At 41.5% G+C, this 21,789-nt stretch overlaps 1 protein-coding gene and 1 long non-coding RNA gene across 4 annotated transcripts in view; one reads left to right on the forward strand and one right to left on the reverse strand.

Moving 5' to 3' along the window:
• Window positions 1-21,789, reverse strand: part of LOC144670076 (uncharacterized) — a 149,313-nt gene that overhangs the window by 91,201 nt on the left and 36,323 nt on the right. The gene's annotated exons all lie outside the window — the stretch shown is intronic.
• The window catches only part of LOC144670074 (secretory carrier-associated membrane protein 5-like), a 60,519-nt gene that overhangs the window by 3,522 nt on the left and 35,208 nt on the right, over window positions 1-21,789 (forward strand). Inside the window, exons 2-4 of one of the 3 annotated variants that reach the window (XM_078532468.1) lie at window positions 2,421-2,509; window positions 12,563-12,625; window positions 15,249-15,368. In XM_078532468.1, the coding sequence (XP_078388594.1) occupies window positions 12,619-12,625; window positions 15,249-15,368 (127 nt within the window). In that variant the 5' untranslated portion in view covers window positions 2,421-2,509; window positions 12,563-12,618. The remainder of the gene's footprint in view (window positions 1-2,420; window positions 2,510-12,562; window positions 12,626-15,248; window positions 15,369-21,789) is intronic. The other 2 variants (XM_078532467.1, XM_078532469.1) reach the window with 2 other exon arrangements.

A 21,789-nucleotide genomic window follows, 5' to 3' on the forward strand; every position in this document is an offset into this window, starting at 1 on the left:
TGGAAGCATGATGCAACTTGATGGACAAGTTGTTGCCATTTTTTAATAATTGGAATTATTGTGAGATGCGAGGAGGACAGTGTTCAACTTCAAAAGGGCATAAATGGCGGAATGATTGGGCTAGTGGGAAATTTAATGCAAAGAAGAGTGAAATGATTTATTTTGGTAGGAGGAATAGGGAGGAGGCGATGTAAAATAAGGAGTACAATTCTAAAGGGGCAGAGGGACCTGGGGAATATCTGCACATATCATTGAACGTGGCAGCGCAGGTTGAGAGAGAGAGGTTTTTTTTAAAAAAAAATGCGCTTAGGATCCTGGACTTTAAAATTGGGGCGTAGAGTATGAAAGCAAGAAAGTGCTGATAAACCTCAGCTGGAGTATTGTTCTGTTTTGGGCACTGCACTTTAGGAAGGATCTGAAGGCATTAGAGAGGGTGCAAAGAGGATTTACGAGAATGGTTCCAGAGATGAGGAACTTCAGTTACCTAGACAGATCGGAGAAACTGGGACTGTTTTCCTTGGAGCAGAGAAGGTTGCGAGAAGATTTGATGGAGGCGTTCAAAATCACGAAGGGTCTGAACAGAGTAGACAGGGAGAAACTATTCCCACTGGTGGAAGGATCAGGAACCAGAGGGCACAGATTTAAGGTGATTGGTAAAAGAGGCCATAGAGACATGAGGAAAAGCTCTTTTACGCAGCGAGTGATTAGGGCCTGGAGTGCACGGCCTTAGAATGTGGTGTTGATTCACTTGTGGCTTTCAAAGAGAATTAGATCATTACCTGAAGTAGAAACGTTTTCAGGGCTATGGAGGAAATGGTGAGGGAATGCCACTAGATGAATTGCTCTTGCAGGGAGCTGGCATGGATGCAATGGACTGAATGGCCTCCTCCTGAGCTGTAAGCATTTTCGGATTGCATTCCATAAAATAATCTCTCAGGTCCATGAAATGTTGGAACATTAAGAGTCCAAGGGGCTAGAAGTCATGCTTCAGCTGTACAAATAAGTCCGGGTTCGGTGTCACCTGGAGGAACTGAGGGGAATTTTGGGCAGCACACCTGAAGAAGGATGCATTGGCCAAGCGCGTGCGTCGTAGATAAACTAGAATGATTTATGGACTGCGAGAGCGAAGCTACAAGGAGAGACCAAACGAGCTAGGGTTGTGTTCCTGGAATTTAGGTGGGTTAGTGGGGTGTGGGGTCAGCAGGGTGATTTGATTGCAGTTCTGTGGATATTGAGAAGAACAGATGAGGCAGATTGGGGGAAACTAGTCTGCTGATTTTAGAGACTGCGGGGAATAGTTTAATAATTGGAGCCAGACCTTTTCAGAAGTGAAATTGGGAAACGATTCCTCCCGCATTGGATGACATATTGTGAACACACTTCTGCAAATGGCAATTGATACTTGATCAATTGTTAATTTTAAAACAGAGATTGGTGGATTTTTTTTTTAAAGTCAATGACGATATGTGATTTGGGGCAAAGATAGGTCTGTGAAGTTGATCTAATGGTGACTAAATGTTCTTACTTTCCTAGGTCACCAAGTTTGCTTCTTTCTGGTGAAATACAGGGAAGAAATCTTGGTTGTGATATATATTATGAATACCAAAACTAAACCACAGGCCGAAGCGTCCTGGTTCCCTTTGAAATCGAACCAGAAATAAAGCTATTATTGGCACAGATTTCTTGCTGAAGCAAGATCAGATAGCATCTGAGCTTATATTGTGATTCTAGAAAGAGAAAAATAAACCCTATTGTTGGTGTAATTCGTATCGGTCAATACTGGAGCTGCCATATCTACAAGTGGCTCAAATGGCAATTCTAATGCAGCCCAGCATTTTGAGAATATAGTACTTATTACTTACAATGGCTGCCCTGTTTTTTTTTTGATTGGAAAACCCATGGTGTTGCTCACAATGAGTCAAAGAATATACTGCTTTGTAACAATTGGGGTTTTGTCAACAGTGTGATAGAGGAGAGTGTTGCTCTTAGTGAGGATTTTGTCTATATATAAATTTGGTTCGATTGTTATTATGAGCTGAAGTGCCTTTGGGTTTTTTTTTTGTCACAGAACTGTTGCCAGCAGGGAGTGGTTTCGCTCACTGCAGTCATTTTAGTATATTACAAGCAAAAATCTTTTTTTCCCTCAAAAGAAACCAATTGTAAAACTATTGATATTTTGGCTTACTGCAGAATTGATCTCGAGAGAGCGTGTGCTTGTGGATTGGCTAGCTTTCTGTGGCAATGGTTAGCCTTGGTAATGTCTCTAATTAGTATAATGGAAATTGCAGTTAATCAGTTTGAAAGCTATTGATTGTGTACACAGAACACAGTGAATTACACCCTTGGACTATACGCGGCATAATTGCAGCCTCACTGGGATAGAGCTTGAAACCTTTCCTTTTGTACTTTAAAATTTGCAGGACCAGAAAAGTTAGAGGCTGACACACGAGGAACGAGGGGAAGGAAGAGACACAGTGGTGACATTTTAATGTTAAGTCGTGGCAGAGATGTAAGCCCTTATTTGTGAAAGTTGTTGGCTGAATTCTGAAAGCACTGTTCTCCTGTCATCCTAAGCTGCTTTTTAACCTGTGAAGCTGGTCTCATTAGGCAACTTAGAAGTGGAATGGGAGGGTAGTGCCAGGTCATCTGTTACGTAGCGTGTCCAACATTGCCAAGTTTGAACATATGCACATGGCAGAGTGAATCTTGCGATTTTTCACCAGCATACTGTGGCAATCAGTTGACGCATGTAAGTGGATGCTATCCCGCAGTTAATGTTCCAGCAGAGTTTGTTTGCCCCACAAGAATAACTTCTGTGTGATTTGGGCACGAGTGATTCGGCAACAGTTTTTAATTTGGACTTGCAGAAGTATTGCAATAGAGCTAACTTCAGTATTTCATTAACTGACCAACATTCATATGACTTGATTTTCTGCAGACTCAAGGTGATCAGACTTGACCTTCACCACTAGGCTCTGGACTCCTGAGAGGTCGCAAAACCTGTCTACCTGCCCTATAATTATATCCAATGTGACAGGGTCTAATTACACACATACTGACCGTACCCTGTTGTTAACCATCTGTTATCTGCAAGATCTGAGTCTCCTGACTCAGTTTATTCCCAAACAATATAAACTCATGTAGCATGTCATAATGCCACAGGTGAGTCTGATAGGTGAATGGCCAACAATTAACCATCAACTTTCTTATAAGATCATTCAACATTGATGCCACATGTATGTTCCCCTCCAAGCCTCAAAACATCCTGACTTGGAAATACATTGCCGTTACTTCACTGTCGCTGGGTCAAAATCCTGGAACTCCCTCCCTAACAGCACTGTGGGTGTACCTACACCGCAGGGACTGCAGCAGTTCAAGAAGGCAGCTCACCACCACCTTCTCAAAGGCAGTTGGGGATGGGCAATAAATGATGGCCTAGCCAGTGATGCCAACATCCCTTTAAAATGAATTTTTTTAAAAACTAGCCCAGAACCATATCAACCCAAGGCTCCAGAACTATCTGCCTTTTCTTTGGAATTCTCTACCCCAAAGTGCTGAGGATGCTTATCTGTTGAGTTTATCCAAGAAAAAGATTGATAGAATTTTTTTTTAGGAGGGGGGCACCAAGGAACTAAGAGATATGGGATAATACAGAAAGATGGAGTTAAGGTCATGATCTTGTTGAATGACAGAGCAGGCTCAAAGGGCCGGCAGCTGCTATTTCTTACGTTCTTGGACATTTATGTTGATTTGTTATGTGGTTTGCCCTGAAGTTCTTTCAACTCCGAATAGATTGAACTATTCAATTTTCTCAGCATGAATCAGCCTCTTGTTCTAGCTGGAAGGTTTTGGTGGCTATTCGTCATCAGTTGCCATTTTGTTTAATCTGTTTATTGACTTGGGTTAAAAAAAAAAATCCTTTTTTCCTGCAATGCTTGTGGAAGGCAAGGTGGGGAACAGGACGTATAAATGGAAAACCATTTTCTCCCGGTATTGTGTGCAATCATTATCTGAAAGAAAGACTTGCATTTATATAGCACCTTTCGTGACGATGGACGTCTGAAAGTGCTTTCGCGCCAATAAAGTAAGTAAGTGTAGTCGATGTTCTATGTAGGGAACATGGCAGCCAACTTGCACGTGGCGACAGCAATATAATAATGACCTGGTAATTTGTTTTTGCAATGTTGTCAAGTCCTGAGTGGGACTTGAACTCTCAACTTTCTAACTCTTGAGGCAAGAGTGCTACCAACTGAGCCACAGCTGGCAGACAAGTGCTAAAGAAATTAGCCTGAACTCCAACTTTGTGGTCATAGTAGCCAGTGAAGATATGATCAGGATTAGTGGATCTTGATCTTTTCCCTAGGTCAGTATTGTTGTGCTTTGCCTCAAGACGTGTGTGCAAATGCTTGTTAGCACCATTGGTCGTCCTGAACATTTGATGGTATGTTTTCCTTTTACAAAGTTGCTGTTCTTTTCTTGAGAACTATTTTATTCCATCTGCTCGCTTCAATTCAATTAGCAGGTGCGTTCCAAGTATATTTTTACTACCTGTGGCTTCGCCACTTCAGTTTTACACTTGCAGCAGTCTCCTTCCGTTGTAGCTGACGATTAATACGAAAACCATCTGTGCTTTCTGCACTTCTTTCTCCTTGATCAACAATTATCCACTTTAAATTGAATTTACAGCATAGAAATGGGCCATTTGGCTCAACAGGCCTATGCTGATGTTCATGCTCTGTATAAGACTCTAATCCTCTTAGCATATTCTTCTATTCCTTTCTCCTATCTAGCTTTCCTTTTAAACGCACCTGTACTATTCATCTCAACTGCTCCTTGTGGTAGTGAGTTTCACATTCCTCTGGGTAAAGATAATCCTTCTGAATTCACTATTGGATTTTTTTTTAGTGACTGTGTCTTATAGTTGTAGTCCCCAATTTTGGACTCTTCCCATAAATGGCATCATCTTCTCAATATCTAACCTATGAAACCCCATCATTATATTAGTGGCCTCAGATATTAGGTCAGCCTTTTTATTTCTATGTTTGCAAGCTGTGCAAATTTTCTCTTCTCAAGAGGGTCATCTGTGGAATTCTCTTCCCCAGAGAGCAGTGGAGCCTGAGTCATCGAATGTATTCAAGGTTAAGTTAGACAGATCTTTGACAATGGAGTTATGTGGGGGGGCAGTGAGGTGTGTGGAGTTGAGGCCACAATCACATTAGCCATGATCTTATCAAATGGTGGAGCAGGCTCAAGGGGCTGAATGGCCTACCCCTGCTCCTAATTCTTGTTTTGTGCTTCTTATTCAACATGAAATTCTCTCACAGCAGTGAGGGTATGTCAGAAGAAGTGCCACCAAATCACAAAGTGCCATTCCAGTAAAGTTTTTGTGCACTTTGTGAGTGCCATGCCAGTTCTGCAGTCTTAAAAACTGTGAACCCTGGGACTTTGAGACCTGGGATTTGGCCATGATTGCTGTGTTTAATTCTGAGGCATGGCGTGGGAGCTTATCTTTGATTCTGGGCTTTCTTAAAATTCAGAAACAACCGGAATAGGCCTTTGTGTGGTCCTGGAAGCCATTATGTATTTTGACATCTTGGAATAAAAATGGAAATTACCAACCGAATTGGCCAAGGACTTGGCAAAGCTGTCACTCCGGCTTCTGAGTCAGCAAGCTGACTCAGAAAGTGGACATATTTTAAATGTATATTGATTAAAGCAACTTGTTGTACGTGTTTTATTCCTGTAATTGAATAGATATTGTGCTGAAGTGAGTAATGACTAATAATTTGCAGCTGTATCAGTTATGTATCCAAAGTTGATGTAAAGCTAAACACACTTTAGAAAGTTTTCCTTTTCTTCTGCATTTGCAGTTTTAAAAAAAAACTGCTTCCAAACTGCTGAATATAAGGGCAAAGGCTAGGAGAATTACAAAATGCATAAGATTTGGTGTTTTTCTGCATAGACAATTATTAAAGATCAGCTATGTATGGAATTCACAATAATTAGTCTACTTTTGCAGTAGGATTGACCAAATAAGGTGCACTTCATAAAGTATTGATTTTAGACTTCTGTTGACTCCATTTTAATCTTGTGACTTTTTGTACATTTTCTTTTGTAAACTCTAGGTAATTTATTAACAGAAAACAAAAAGCTAAATGTAACTTCAATTCGATCAGCGTTCAGCACTCACGAAGGAACACTTGTGTCGCAGAACTATATATAAATGCAGCAAGAGTTGACGGGTGTAATTTGTGCAATTTCTGATCCCATGAAACACCTTGTAAGCCCACAGTAAAATTGTGAACTATTATGTTTAACCTGTAAAATCTTCTTGCATTTCTTATTTTTCAATTTTCATTTTGCATTGATCATGGTCATAATTTGTTGGGTTATAATATTTGTACTTGAGTTTTTGTAGCATAACTATTTGAGCTGTGTGGGGATGTGGGAACACTGTCTCAGGATAATGGGTTGACCATTTAGGATTGAGATGAGAAATTTCTTCGCTCAGTGTTGTGGACCTTTGCAATTCTCTACCCCAGAGGGTTGTGGATGCTCCATCGTTGAGTATATTTAAGATGAAGATGGGAAGATTTTTCGGAATCTCAAGAAATCGAGGGCTATGGGGAGCGGGTGAGAAAGGGGAGCTGAGGCAGAAAATCAGCCATGATCAGATTGAATGTTGAAGTTGACTCCGTGGCCTACTCCTGCCCCTATGTTTTTTATGTGCTATAAATGCACATTTCAGAGGCAGCAGCTTTTGTTTGAAGATCATTTTCGGAAGCACTGACTTAGTTGAGGGCTACTCCAGTGTGGTCACCTGAAGTATAATTTCCATAAGTGTTGCCGCACATGAGCCCAAACAGATTTTCTGTCTGCGCATCACTCTTTTTAAAACCTTTGCTTCCAATGCTTGCCCTAATATTTTTTCCGCACTGAACTACTTTTCATCCAGTCTAACACATGCTTGACTTTTGCTGTTCCCTCCAGCCGTCTTTTTTATTTGCTGCTTTTCTGAAGCATTTAAGATTATTTTAAAATAAAAATCATTAGTCTAATAGGTAACAAATGCCCACACAACATAGGCTAGTTTGCACTCTCATTTTGAAATAGTTACTTTCATTGATTCAACTCAAATTTCCCTTTTATTGTGCTGTCAATATTTTCTTCTGTCAAAATTGGACAGCATGTGTATTGAACAGCCCATCCTTATATTGCTCACAATCTCTCGAACCCCACGTATAGAAAATGAAAAATAAATAAAATGAGATTAAGTTTCTGCTTTTTTTCCCAGCAAAACAGAAGCGCATATCAATATAAGTATAAAGTAGAAGAGCTTGTGAATTTAAAAAAAGACATTAGCAGCATTTAGTTGCTGAATGTTTTGAAAAGGTTAAAAAAAGGAACCTTGAACAAAAATGGAACTTTGTGCAGCTTAAGTTAAGGTTACTGGAGCCTGTCCAGCATTATGCTTAATTGCCAGATGATGACTTGGAAAGAAGGGGAAGGTGAGCAGCAAAAGACATATCCGAACCTGGAGGAGCTTGTTTATTGCATCAGATTAGTCACTGGGGAGGTGTGGAAGGTGAACTCAGATGTGACACACATTCGCAGCTGTGTATGTGCCTCTGACCAAGTGAGGTCGCTCTCCAGTTAATGTGACAGGACCGTCAAAACGGGAGGAGGCTGCGCAGGGGCAGGAGGGTGCATGAAACATTAGGCTGGCTAATGGAAGCTCTCGAGGGTTCCATTGTATCATGCATGTTTGATTGCTGTTTTTGAAACTAGGACATCTGGTATGCTCTTTATACTTTAATTCGTCTATGTTATTCATGTTCACTTGATCAGTGAGTACCTATTTCGAGGCACAACAAAATCCGGTCAAGAACAGACCAGGGAGTGCACATTTTTATCTGTCTTTGTCTCCATACTGTTAACCAGATGAAACACTGGAGAGATGTATTCCTTTCTGCATTTGATTATTCTTGTTACCCTTCACTCAGTCACTATGCCAATGCACTTTTGAATTCTCTTCCTAAACCTCTGTGCCCTACAGCCGACATCTTTTTCAAGAGCCTCCTGAAAACTTGTATCTTTAACTGTGTGCTTTTAATCAAACTACATTGACTTCTCCTAATCCAGTATTCACAGCTCTCTGATCTGTTTCATTACAGGAAAGTTACTTTGGAAATGGAAATTGTTTTAATAGATGGGCCAGTAGTGATGAAGCAGTACAATAAGGCATAGGAGCAGAAATTAGGCCATTCAGCCCATCGAGTCTGCTCCGCCATTCAATCATGGCTGATAAGTTTCTCAACCCCATTCTCCCCGTAACCTTTGATCCCCTTACCAATCAAGAACCTATGTATCTCGGTCTTAAATACACTCAATGACCTGGCCTCCACAGCCTTCTGTGGCAATGAATTCCATAGATTCACCACTCTCTGGCTAAAGAAGTTTCTCCTCATCTCTGTTCTAAAAGGTCTTCCCTTTACTCTGAAGCTGTGCCCTCGGGTCCTAGTCTCTGCTACTAATGGAAACATTTTCCCCACGTCCACTCTATTTCAGTATTCTGTAAGTTTCAATCAGATCCCCCCTCATCCTTCTAAACTCCATCGAGTATAGACCCAGAGTCCTCAAATGTTCCTCATATGTTAAGCCTTTCATTCCTGGGATCATTCTCGTGAACCTCCTCTGGACCCTCTCCAGGGCCAGCACATCCTTCCTGAGATACGGGGCCCAAAATTGCTCACAATATTCTAAATGTGGTCTGACCAGAGCCTTATAAAGCCTCAGCAGCACATCCCTGCTTTTATATTCTAGTCCTCTCGAAATAAATGCCAACATTGCATTTGGCTTCCTAACTACCGACTCAACCTGCAAGTTAACCTTAAGAGAATCCTGGACTAGGACTCCCAAGTCCCTTTGCACTCCAGATTTCTGAATTCTCTCCCCATTTAGAAAATAGTCTATGCCTCTATTCTTCCTACCAAAGTGCATGACCTCACACTTCCCCACATTGTATTCCATCTGCCACTTCTTTGCCCATTCTCTTAACCTGTCCAAATCCTTCTGCAGCCTCCCCACCTCCTCAATACTACCTGTCCCTCCACCTATCTTTGTATCATCTGCAAACTTAGCCAGGATGCCCTCAGTTCCTTCATCTAGATTATTAATGTATAAAGTGAAAAGTTGTGGTCCCAACACTGACCCCTGCGGAACTCCACTAGTCACCGGCCATCATCCTGAGAAGGACCCCCTTATCCCCACTCTCTGCCTCCTGCCAGACAGCCAATCTTCTATCCATGCTAGTACCTTGCCTCTAACACCATGGGCTCTTATCTTACTGAGCAGCCTCCTGTGCGGCACCTTGTCAAAGGCCTTCTGGAAGTCCAAGTAGATAACATCCATTGGCTCTCCTTTATCTAACCTACTCGTTACCTCCTCAAAGAATTCTAACAGATTTGTCAGGCATGACCTCCCTTTGATGAAACCATGCTGACCTTGCCCGATTTTACCATGCATTTCCAAGTATTCTGAAATCTCATCCTTAACAATGGACTCTAAAATCTTATCAACGACCGAGGTCAGGCTAATCGGCCTGTAATTTCCCGTCTTTTGCCTCACTCCCTTCTTAAACAGGGGGGTTACATTAGTGATTTTCCAGTCCTCTGGGACCCTCCCTGACTCCAATGATTCCTGAAAGATCGCCACTAATGCCTCCACTATCTCTTCAGCTATCTCCTTCAGAACTCTGGGGTGTAATCCACCTGGTCCAGGTGATTTATCCACCTTCAGACCTTTCAGTTTTCCTAGCACCTTCTTCTTGGTAATGGCCACCATACTCACCTCTGCCCCCCGACTCTCTTGAACTTTGGGGATGCCACTCGTGTCTTCCACTGTGAAGACTGATGCAAAGTACCTGTTCAGTTCCTCCGCCATTTCTTTGTTCCCCACTACTACTTCTCCAGCGTCATTTTCCAGCGGCCCAATGTCCACTTTTGCCTCTCTCTTACCCTTTATATATCTAAAAAAACTCTTGCAATCTTTCTTTATATTACTGGCTAGTTTACCCTCATATTTAATCTTCTCCCTCCTTATTTCTTTTTTAGTTGTCCTCTGTTGGTCTTTGTAGGCTTCCCATTCCCCTGGTTTCTCACTGCTCTTCGCCGCATTGTATGCTTTCTCTTTAGCTTTTATGCTGTCCCTGACTTCCCTTGTCAGCCATGGTTGCCTCGTCCTCCCTTTAGTATGCTTCTTCTTCCTAGGGATGAATTTTTGCTGTGTCTCCCAAATTACTCCCAGAAACTCCTGCCATTGCTGTTCCACTGTCTTTCCTGCTAGGCTCATCTCCCAGTCAATTCTGGCCAGCTCCTCCCTCATGCCTCTGTAGTTGCCTTTATTCAACTGTAATACCGTTACATCTGATTCCAGCTTTTTCCTCTCAAATTGCAGGGTAAATTCTATCATATTATGGTCACTTCCTCCTAAGGGTTCCTTCACCTTTAGCTCCCTTATCAAATCTGCCTCATTACACATCCCTAAATCTAGAATTGCCTGTTCCCTAGTGGGCTCCACCACAAGCTGCTCCAAAAAGCCATCTCGTAGACATTCCACAAATTCCTTTTCTTGGGATCCGCTACCAACCTGATTTTCCCAGTCTACCTGCATATTGAAATCCCCCATGATCACTGTAACCTTGCCTTTCTTACACACCTTTTCTATCTCCTGGTGTATCTTGTGCCCCACATCCTGACTACTGTTCGGAGGCCTGTGTATAACTCCCATTATGGTTTTTTTACCTTTGCGGTTCCTCAACTCTACCCACACAGATTCTACATCATCTGACCCTACGTCATTTCTTGCTATCGATTTAATTTCATGTCTTACTAACAAAGCAACCCCACCCCCTCTGCCAACAATGCTCCATGTTTGTCCCCGCATATTTGTGGTTGATCCTGATCCTGTTATCTTGCATATAGAAAAAAAGGATTTGTTGTAAACAAACGCAAGCCAATTTTTAGTAGTTTGTGCATTGGAAATTAGTTTTTTCAGGAATATCCCATATAGAACCTTACATTTGCATATTCAAGGTGAAAGTAAACTATTTGTAATAAAAATTTCACCCAATGGTCAGCTTGACAGTGTGTTATGAAATATTTTTATTTAGGCCATTGTTGCAGACTAGCGATAGACCAGCTCGTCTTGCCTCAACCCCTCTAATCCACTAAGCAGGATAATCATGATATGTTTAAATGTGACACATCAGCACAAAGTGGGTTAACGCCAGAAAACCCTCTCCACTTGAGCGCAAATGATCACAATCTGAAGGGGTTAAAACTAACCCAGGTTTAATCATTTTGCAATTATGATAATTAACATTTGAAATTAATTCTTTGAAAGTCAAGTGGGAGAAGCCAGCAGAGTAATAAATCTGAACACAGGCAGAGAGGTGGTAGGGTTTAGGAGGAAGTGGGACTGAGGTGGCAGTGCAGCCAAAAGTGAGCTGGAAGGAAAGGGAGATATACAGAAGCCCGGAGTTAGGTTTTGTAGCTTTTGGGAAGTGTTGTAAGGCTGCGCCAGTTTGTGGAATAAGTGATGCAAGAACAAGATAGGTAAATGTTTAGGACTGGAAAAACTCAGCAGGTCTGGCAGCATCAGCGGAGAAGAAAAGAGTTGACGCGAGGACTCGAAACGTCAACTCTTTTCTTCTCCGCCGATGCTGCCAGACCTGCTGAGTTTTTCCAGGTAATTCTGTTTTTGTTTTAGATTTCCAGTATCCGCAGTAGTTTTTTGTTTTTATCTAAATGTTTAGGACTGTTGGCTTAAATGGGGGATAACTGTCAACTGGTTGGGCCAAAAGCCCTGTTCCCATATTGCATAGAACGTAAACAGGGTATTCAGCCCAACTGGTCAGTGCAGGTGTTTCTGCTCCACACAATCCATGATTCACCTAGAGTATCAGTACCATTGGACCTTTTGTTTTCCACGGAAGCAAGGAACGGAAGAAAATTGACAAAATGTATGAAAGAAGTTTTCTATGAAGTAAGTTCGTTTGTTGGTTTGCGGTTGCATCTATTTCTGCTGAAATGCTTTTCAGATCCGCCCTCTCGGAAGCAAAGCAGAATGCAAACATTGGAACATGGAAGATGGTCAGTTGATGAATAATGCTGCAAGGATTCTCTGGTAGAATCCCTAGTTTTCCTTTTATGCATTTGTGTGTGTGTGTGAGGAATAGCTGCTTGAGTGCAGTGACTGACTTGTCATTACCCATGAAGGTATGCTCCAGGTTAGAATGCCTCTTCCAGTGAGGGACCATACACGTGCTTCATTTATGGGGTCTAAAATGAATAATCTGATCTGATCTCTTTAACTAATTTGGAGTAGGCAGTTATAAAATTGGTGAAATTGAAGTGGGAATATTAGTTCAAAGACTAACGGCTCTGATTTGCATTGAAATGAGTTGTGAAAGATGGATAATTCAATTTTATAATTCGGCTGGAATTCTGATTTGCAGTCCACCTTTAAAAGTCTGTTGTTTTCTCTCTCTCTTGTTTTGCAGGTTAGAGCGTGTAGCTCATTTGAACCACCAGAAACGCATCAAATACCATCTTAAATATGGCAGGTAAGCATGTATGTCACTAGTTCTACACAATAGGTAGATTGTTTTGCTGAGTCTCTGCTCAACATTCCCCGGAAGCACAAAGGACCCACAGCTCCAAATTTCTCAGAGGACCTCATTTCAGATAGTTCGGATCACATGTAATTTCCATAACATTTTCTAAGATGCTTCAACTGACTATTTTTAGTCTATTTCCTTCGACTTGCCTCTGAGCAGCTCCTTCCTTTAGTAGGGTTCACTTGTTTTCCCTGACACTGTTTGTCAGCAGGTCCCAGCTACCTGAAACCTCCGGACATCTTGATCCAACTCTTTGTCCCTCACTCCTGCACCTCGCCCTCCCTGACAAACTGACATTCTGCTGACTGTCCAGACAGGAGCTGATGCCAAGTTTGTGACAGTACTTCTTGTGCCCTTCCTGACTTCCTTGATTCACCAAAAGGTAATGAAAGCAGAGTAAGCACTTTAAAGGATCCAGAGTCAATTCGTGGGCGCTCCATGTTACTGGAGTGGAAGTGAGTCACCAGAACCTGTCTCTTGTAGGATTGTGCTTCAGTTATATTTGCCGACATATATATCCACCAAAAGCTTTGATCAACTGATAACATTTAAGATCCAACTGGTTGCACCAGTGAGGGACTTGAGGGTCTTGTCAGGATGAACTGCGAAGTATGGCCTCTCTCATCGGTAATTATCTTCTGGTCTCCTTCAAGAAATATTTCTTTGTATGTTACAAATAATTATCTGGTGTGCACTGCTGCTATTGAATTTTTAACATTGATGTTTAAAATGCTACAACCCTTAAATATAATGCGCTTGTATTGCGTGAAGAGCTGTCTATTGCTAATTAAAGTTAAAATCAATATTCTACACTCTTACTTCATGTTCTAAATTGTATTTTTATCCATGAACAATGTAATCTTAACCACTATTACAGTAATAGCCTCTAAATTAAATGCTATCACGTTCTTGACATGGAGCAGCTTCTCCAACTCGCTAAAAGCAAGAGGCCGTGGCAGTGAAATGATTGTCTAAGTTGAGTCATTGCTCACAATTACATATTAAAACTCTCTGCTTGATTGCTGTTTACCAGTTATACTACTCAAGAATTGTTTTCCCTTTTCACATACCACCGAAAGGATTGCAATTCCATTTAGCAAAAATAAATTCTGAGAAGCATCTGTCATGATTGTTCCTTACTATACATCCCTAAGAATGCAACAAATATGAAAATCACAATCTGGCTCCAATAACTCAATTTCTCATCACCCCTTCAGCACCTTAGTGGCATAACTTATAGACCTCTCAACATATTTTGACTCCTGAGTGTACCTACTCCCAAACTTTCCAAAAGTGCAAGTGAAGGAGGGCACTGATGGAAGTGACAGACTTTTTCATGCAGGTTTAATAGGTATCAGTGTATGAGTATGAAATGTTTTACTGGGAGCCAGTTTGAGAGCCAACAGTGACTGTGATAAACACACATGCACATGCAGGAGCATGTCTCCAATAAATGACCTCCTAATTTTTATGTCAGCTGGAGAGCTAAGTGGTCGCCTAAAGATGCATGCATTTGGAGGATGAGAAAAATGCCTAGATGTTAGAGATGTCAGGGCTGATAACCAGGTTCTGACTGAAGTGTGGAAATGAGAAAAGGAGCTCACGGAAGCATAGTGATGGAAAGTAAGGAAAACTGAAAGAGAACATTTTTGAGTAGGAATAATAATAGAGTAAGTAGCTGTGGAGGGGAAGAATTAGAGAAATAAAGATGCTTGGAGAAAGAGGGAAATGGTGGGAAGGGAAGAGGCAACGAGGAGGAACACTAACTACAGTCAGAGAAATGAAATATTGGACATGAATCAGGGAAAATATTACAGACGATCTATAAATAGAGAGAGAAAGTAGCGATGCCACAGAACAGAAATCCAAGAGAAAGTACTTTGAACAAAACTGTTTGCATTTGCATCAAATGTTGTGCCTTTTTTTTAATGGGCCAACATGTCCTGTAAAATCCAAAGCTGATCTTCAGCAACCCTGGGTGCAAGGGGAAGTAGAGCAATGAAGTGACAGACAGTTGATGGAAAAGGGGAATGGAGAAGAAGGGACACCTTTTCAAAGTGTAGAGGATATCGCTCCTCTCCCCTTCTTTCCACCCTATGGCAAAGCAGTTGACGGAGGAGAGCGATTGCTTTCAACCTATTTGCAAGTAGTGTGGACCAGAGCATACTCAAGTTGGGGGTTGTGAGGACATGGATGGAGGGAGGGCTGGGGAAGAAGGAGAGGAGCCCTGTTGAGTGAGGGGGTACAGAATAGAAAGGGAAATGCAACCCAATTATCTGTGTGTATGTCTGGAGGACCTCCTAGAGGGAGAAATATCCTTCCGAAGGGGTTGAGAAAGAGAAACCCTTGCTGAGGCATGGTAGGACAAGAGAAGAGGAGGAGAGACTCCGAGTAGGAAGATCGGTTGCTGTCACAATGTAGGCCCAATATAAAGCAGCATACCCTTTGACTCAGTAATGTTATCTAAGATCCACCAGTGTTAACAAACAGCAAATATTTTTAATTGCTTCAAACCTTACTTCATGTTTGCAGTAATCCAAGGGATGTTTTTATGTATTTTGTTTTCTAGAAAACAATTTTCCACCGCTCCCAAGGTTTATTCCATTGAAGCCCTGTTTTTACCAGGATTTTAATGAGATTCCAGAACCCCACAAAGTCCTGGCAAAACGCATTTACTACCTTTGGATGCGTGAGTATGACAACTGTATCACATGTGAATGTGAATGCAACCTAGATGTGTTGTGGGCCCTTGTAACACACCCCTAACCTTCCAAACATTGTTACAACCCCTTTATTTTCATCTGCAGTGAAATTGCTATTATGTCTATATTTCAAAACCATCAAATGTCTATTCAATATCTATATTCATTGAATTAGTACAAGCTGGTGTAACCAATTAAATGATATAATTTTCTCTCCTTGTAAAATTAATTCTACATTGATTAAAATATATACAATTATGCCTTCAAACAAGGAGCCTAGGTGGCATAATGGATCGTAGAGCACTGTTGTTTGACCTCCGAAATCCAGATACATGTCCAGCCTTTACAGGGAATCCAAATCTCTTTGGGTTCAGGAATTGGTGTAAGCAGTTTTTAGCTCATGGCTCTGAGTCAGCATGATTTTTTTTTGTTTTATTCGTTCATGTGATATCACTGGCAAGGCCAGCATTTGTTGCCCATCCCTAATTGCTCTTGAGCTCAGTGGTTTTCTGGGCCATTTCAGTCAGTTAAGAGTCAACCACATTGCTGTGGGTCCAGAGTCACTTGCAGGCTAGATTGAATAAGGAGCGCAGACTTCCTTTCCTAAAGGACATTAGTGAACCAGATGGTTTTTTATGACAATCGATGGTAGTTTCATGGTCAATCACTGACACTAGCTTTTTATTTAATTGAACTCAATTAATGGGTTTGAACCCATGCCTCCTGAGCATTAGCCTGGGCTAGTCTAGTGACATTGCCACTATGCCATCCTCCCCCTAGACTCCACAGCTGAAAACTCCACGTAGTTAAATTTCGCTGATAATAGCTGAGGCGGCAAGCTGAAGCATTAGTGTTGCTACTATGATGTCCAGGTTTGTTTAAACATGGTGGAGGGAGCAGTTCACTACTTCCGGCCTGAAAGAGTTGGTGCTAATAGTCAATGGAAAGTCGGAGGAGTTGTTCCAGTTCATAAGTGGGCATTAGTCACTTTGATCAGTATAATGCTCAACATAAAATGCTTCTCCAAAAGAAAAACAATGCAAAAATATCTTTGGAGCTCAAATTTCATGAACCTTAGGACCCTTACAATCTCTCAAATGCTGTGAGCCCACTGCCAATACACTTTTTTGTTGGTTAACCTCACAATGGCTATGTTAGGATAATTTTGATTTTAACAGATAGGTACCCAACCTATTTGAACAGTCTAATCGGTGAAGATGAAAGCTTCTTAGCTATGGGTTGCAACAAGTTTTGTGACTTGTGGCGGCACTGCTTCCCCTTTCCCATCCTTTCAAAAATAATTACTATTCCAATTTCTGTCCAGTTATATAGTAAGAATCCTTTTGTGGACTGTGTAGTTAGTGCTGCTATTCCCAAATAGTCAGTTGTGAACTATCTCTAACACGCTATCAATACAGATTTATTAGCCTGGGGGAGAGCCAGGCCTGTAATGATTTTGATCAGTGGTTCAAGGAGAAATTTTCCTTTCTAATTTTACACATGAAATGCTTTTTTGATTTAAAAACTGATTGATAGGTCCAGTTGATAGGCAAATTAATATAAAGAGGAACTCTCAATGGCAGATTAAATGAAGTTTACTTTCAATGACATTTTTCTTCCTTTGGCCACGCCCATTATCCTTTGATAATTCTTTCTTCAGGAGATCTGGAGCTTGACTGTTAGATAGATATCCAATTCATTTATTGGAAAGTTCTCCCAACCTAGACAGCTGCCACTTCTGAGAGCTGGGTATTTGCATGTTAATTTTCACTTTCAGCGGTAGAACTTAAGATTCGTTTAATTGAGCTTGCTGCTTTATAGTGTTCTTCAGCTTTTCTTTCAAGATTGTTTCCATAATGCTTTTAAGGATCAGCAGTTTTATTTATGCTTCAAGCAACAAAACTATAGCAAGCAAATACAAACACATAATGCACAGAATACAGTTCTGTATAGAAACATTGGAGCAATCAGGATGAAACATGCTGATTGGATTCTAAGATGTGATAGACGAATATGGTTTATACTTTCACTTATACCTTTCTGTCAATCACAGAGCTTGGTAGACTTAATTTTTGTACCTGCCCACTATATTTGCGAAAAGGTTAATGGGATTTTGGCCTTAATCTTATTGTGTAGGGGGTGCCGGAATACAAAAGGATGGAAATTATACTTAAGTTGTACCGAGGCTTAATCCGACCCATTCTGGAATACTGCATTCAGTTCTGGGTATAACCCCTCAGAAGATACATATTGGCCTTTGAGACAGTACAGTGCACGCCACCAGAAGATACCAGGACTTAAATGGTTAAATTATGAAGAGGGCTGGCACAAACATAGCTTTTATTCCTTTGAATTTAGAAGATTGAGAAGTGATCTAATTCAGGTGTTTAAAATGTGAAGCCAGTTTTTGAATGGGTTAGTACAAAACAACAATTTCCTGAGTTGGGAGAATGCAAAACAAGGGGGTGCATTCAGCATTGAAACCGGGAAGCACTTTTTCACCCAAAGGCAGTGGAAATTTGGAACACTCTTCCCCAAACGGCTGTGGATGCTGGGAGTCAAGTGAAACTTTCAAGACGGACATTGATAGTTTTTTCTTGTTAGGTGAGGCAATCAGTGCAACAAAGTTGGGTAAATAGAGGTAAATTAAAGTACGGTTAGCCAATAGGATTGGCCCGAAGGGCTGACTGGCCTAAAAGTGGAGTTTGGAACTGTGTATACCTGGGAGTTTGGTGAGGAGGGGAATTTGGTGAGAAGAGGAATGAGGTGCTTTTGCCTTTCCTAACTTTTTCACCACGTAGTAATTGGTTCTTACCCTATTACAGAGAAAGAAGCTAGCTGTTTAGTGAGTATCTGGTAAGTGGTTAAGGCCTATCCCATTCCTAAGGTTTAAAATAGTATAGGAACTGGTGTTAAGCTTAATAAAACTTATATTTTTTAAAAAAAGGAAAATAATTGAATAATATAGTTCAGTAGCTAATTAAAACACATCGGGACTGGCAGCAGGTGATGTCACATCTGCAGCATTTTGGAGCTCCTTGATACCATTCTGATCTATGCCAAACGTGTCTCAATTAAGTGTTTGCTGCTCGATGACCTTTGGCTCAGAGTTGTTGAGCTGGAGGCCGAGCTGCAGACACTCTGACAAATTAGGTACAAAGAAAGTTACCTCGATGCTTTGGACCAGGAGACAGTCACACCCCTGAGGATAGGGGTGATTTGGTCAGTGGTCTGGGACAGGAGGGTGTGACTGCGAGTGAGGGAACCCAGAAAGCAGGAGCGTATGAGCCTCAGCCTTTTCAATTGTCCAGTAGGCTTGAGGTTCTCTCAGCTTTCTTGGATGAGAGCGGGGCTGCAGGGTGGATGAGCTGACTGACCATGGCACCATGGCAGAGGAAGCCATTCAAATGGGGCGGTGGGGGGTGGTGGGGAGCAAAAAGGAATGTAGTGGGGCATAGTATAATGAGGAGGATTGACACTGTTCTCTGCCACAAAAAGAGAGAGTCCAGATGGCTTTGTTGCCTGCCCGATGCCAGGGCTTGGGACAACTGCTCAGGGCTGGAGAGGGACTTGCAGGCATTGTAGTCCATGTAGGTACCAATGACATAGGTAGAACAAGGAGAGAGGTGCTGCATAGTCAGTATGAGGAGTGAAAGCAGAGCTAGCTAAAGTGAACTGGCAAATTAGGTTAAGGGATAAGTCCATAGGGATGCTGTGGCAGACACTTAGAAGGGATATTTCAGAAGACACAATAGATACATTCCAATGAGAGTGGGGGGACCCACTATCCATGGTTAACTAAAAAAGTTAAGGATAGTGTCAAATTTGATGAAAAAGCATATAATTGCTGAAAGGTGGGTGGCAGGTCAGAAGGCGCTATGTTGCAATTCAGATTTCTGGAGACAAAATTTAAAAAACAACGAAGAACGACTGAAAGATTGATAAAGAGGGCAAAATTAGAATATGAGAGAAAGCTAGCTAGAAATATAAAGGTAGATGGTATGAGTTTCTACAGATATTTAAAAAAGCAAAGAGTTAACAATGTGAGCGTTGGCCTATGGAAAGTGAGTCTGGGGAATTAATGATGGGAAATAAGGAGATGGCAGATGAATTGAACAGTTATTTTACATCGGTTTTCATTATAGGATACAAGTAACATCCCAGAAATAGCTGTAAATCAAGAAATAGGATGGGGGCGGGGAGGAACGCTGAAAAATTACAATCACCCGGGTAGTGATACCTAGCAGATTGTTGGAACTGCAGGCTGACAAGTGCCCGGGTCCTGATGGACTTCATCCTCAGGTCTTAAAAGAAGTGGCTAGGGAGACGATGTATTGGTTTAACTTTTCAAAATTCCATAGATTTGGGGAAGGTTCTATTAGATTGAAAATAGCAAATGTAACTCCTTTTATACAAAAAGGGCAGGAGACACAAAGCAGGAAACTACAGGCCAGTTAGCTTAACATCTGCCATAGGGAAAATGTTAGAAACTATTATTGAAGATGTTAAAGCAGGAAAAATTCCAGGTAGTTGGGCAGAGTGAACGTGGCTTTGTGAAAGGGAAATCAGGTTTAACCAATTTGAGTATTGCTGAAAAAAGACATTTTGTTAAAGCTTTTCGTCTTGCACCCATCAGGACAATTTCATGAGTACCAATGTCAGGGGAAGCAACAACTTTATACTGTATGAGAAGAGAGTGCTGATTGTTTGGCAAGTGGACTCTGGTAGAGGCTTTGCCATGGAGGATGCACCAGTTAATGGTGACTGACCAGTTAATTTCCAAGCATTGTTTTAATTTTTAAACCAGGCAGCTTGACCCTGGTCAAGGCATTACCCTGAGGAATGAACCAGCGAATGGCTATCACGTATTTTGTTTCGTTGAAACAAGCGCAGAAAGAACATGCACACACGTTGTGCCATTCCTGCGATTGCCCTGATGAGATCAAGACGAAAAACTTTGGCAAAATGTCTTTTTTCAGCAATACTCAAGCTCTGTGCTACCAAATGGCTACTTAATTTATTAGAGTTCTTTAAAAAAGTAACACGTGCTGTGGATAAAGGGGAATCGGTGGATGTACTGTACCTAGATTTCCAGAAGGCATTTGATAAGCTGCCACATCAAAGGTTATTGCGAAAATAAAAAGCTCATGGTGTAGGGGGCAACATATCGGCATGGATAGAAGATTGGCTAGTTAACAGGAAACAGAGGGTAGGCATAAAAAGGCCTTTTTCTGGTTGGCAAGATGTAACGAGTGGTGTGCCACAGGGATCAGGGCTGCGGCCTCAACTTTTTATTACAATTTGAATTAATGACTTAGATGAAGGGACAGAAGGTGTGGTTGCTAAATTTACTGATGACACAAAGATGGGAAAGCAAGATGTGAAGAGGACAATGGGAGGCGACAAAGGGATACGGATAGGCAAAGTGAGTGGGAAAAGGTCTGGCAAATAGAAGAGAATGTAGAAAAATGTGAAATTGTCAATTTTGGCAGGAATTTTTTTTTATAAAAGCTTATTGTTTAAATGGTGAGAGATTACAGAGCTCTGAGATGCAGAGGAACCTGGGTGCCCTAATGCTTGAATTGCAAAAGGCTGGTATGCAGCTACAGCAAGTCATTAGGAAATCTAATAGAATGTTATAATTTGTGAGGGGACTGAATACAAAAGTAGGGAGGTTATGCTTCAGTTACATAGGGCATTCGTGAGACCATATCTGGAGTACTGTGCACAGTATTGGTCTCCTTATTTCAGGAAGTATGTAAATGTATTGGAAGCAGTTCAGCGAAGCTTTACTAGACTTAATACCTGGTATGGGCAGGTTGTCTTATGAGGAAAGGTTAGACAGGCTAGCTTTGCATCCGCTGGAGTTTAGAATTGTAAGTGGCGACTTGATTGAAACGTACAAAATCCTTAGGGGTCTTGACAAGGTGGCTGTGGAGAGGAGGACATTTCCTCTTGTAGGAGAATCTGGAACCAGGAGTCACTGTGTAAAAATAAGGGGTCGCCCATTGAAGACAGATGAGGAGACATTTTTTCTCTCAGTGGGCCATGAGTCTTTGGAACTTTGCTTCCACAGCCTTTTGAGGAAGAGAGTCTTTGAATATTTTTAAGGCAGAGGTAAATAAATTTTTGATAAGCAAGGGAATGAAAGGTTATAGGGGGTAGGCAGGAATGCGGAGTTGAGGTTACAATCAGATTAGCCATGCTCTTATCAAATGGCAGAGCAGGCTCGAAGGGCCAGTGGCCTACTCCCTGTTCCTAGTTCATATGTCCCTGTTCCAATAAGTACAATAGATCCCAGCAATTGACTCCTAGCCAGTAATCTTTAAAGTTAGGAGAGGGCTGGCAAAACCTCAGCTTTCCCTTCACACCCACGTGATTCCGAAACTACCTGAAACATTTGGAACT

The sequence above is a fragment of the Cetorhinus maximus genome, chromosome 30 (genome assembly GCF_964194155.1).
Source record: "Cetorhinus maximus chromosome 30, sCetMax3.hap1.1, whole genome shotgun sequence".
NCBI lineage: Eukaryota > Metazoa > Chordata > Chondrichthyes > Lamniformes > Cetorhinidae > Cetorhinus > Cetorhinus maximus.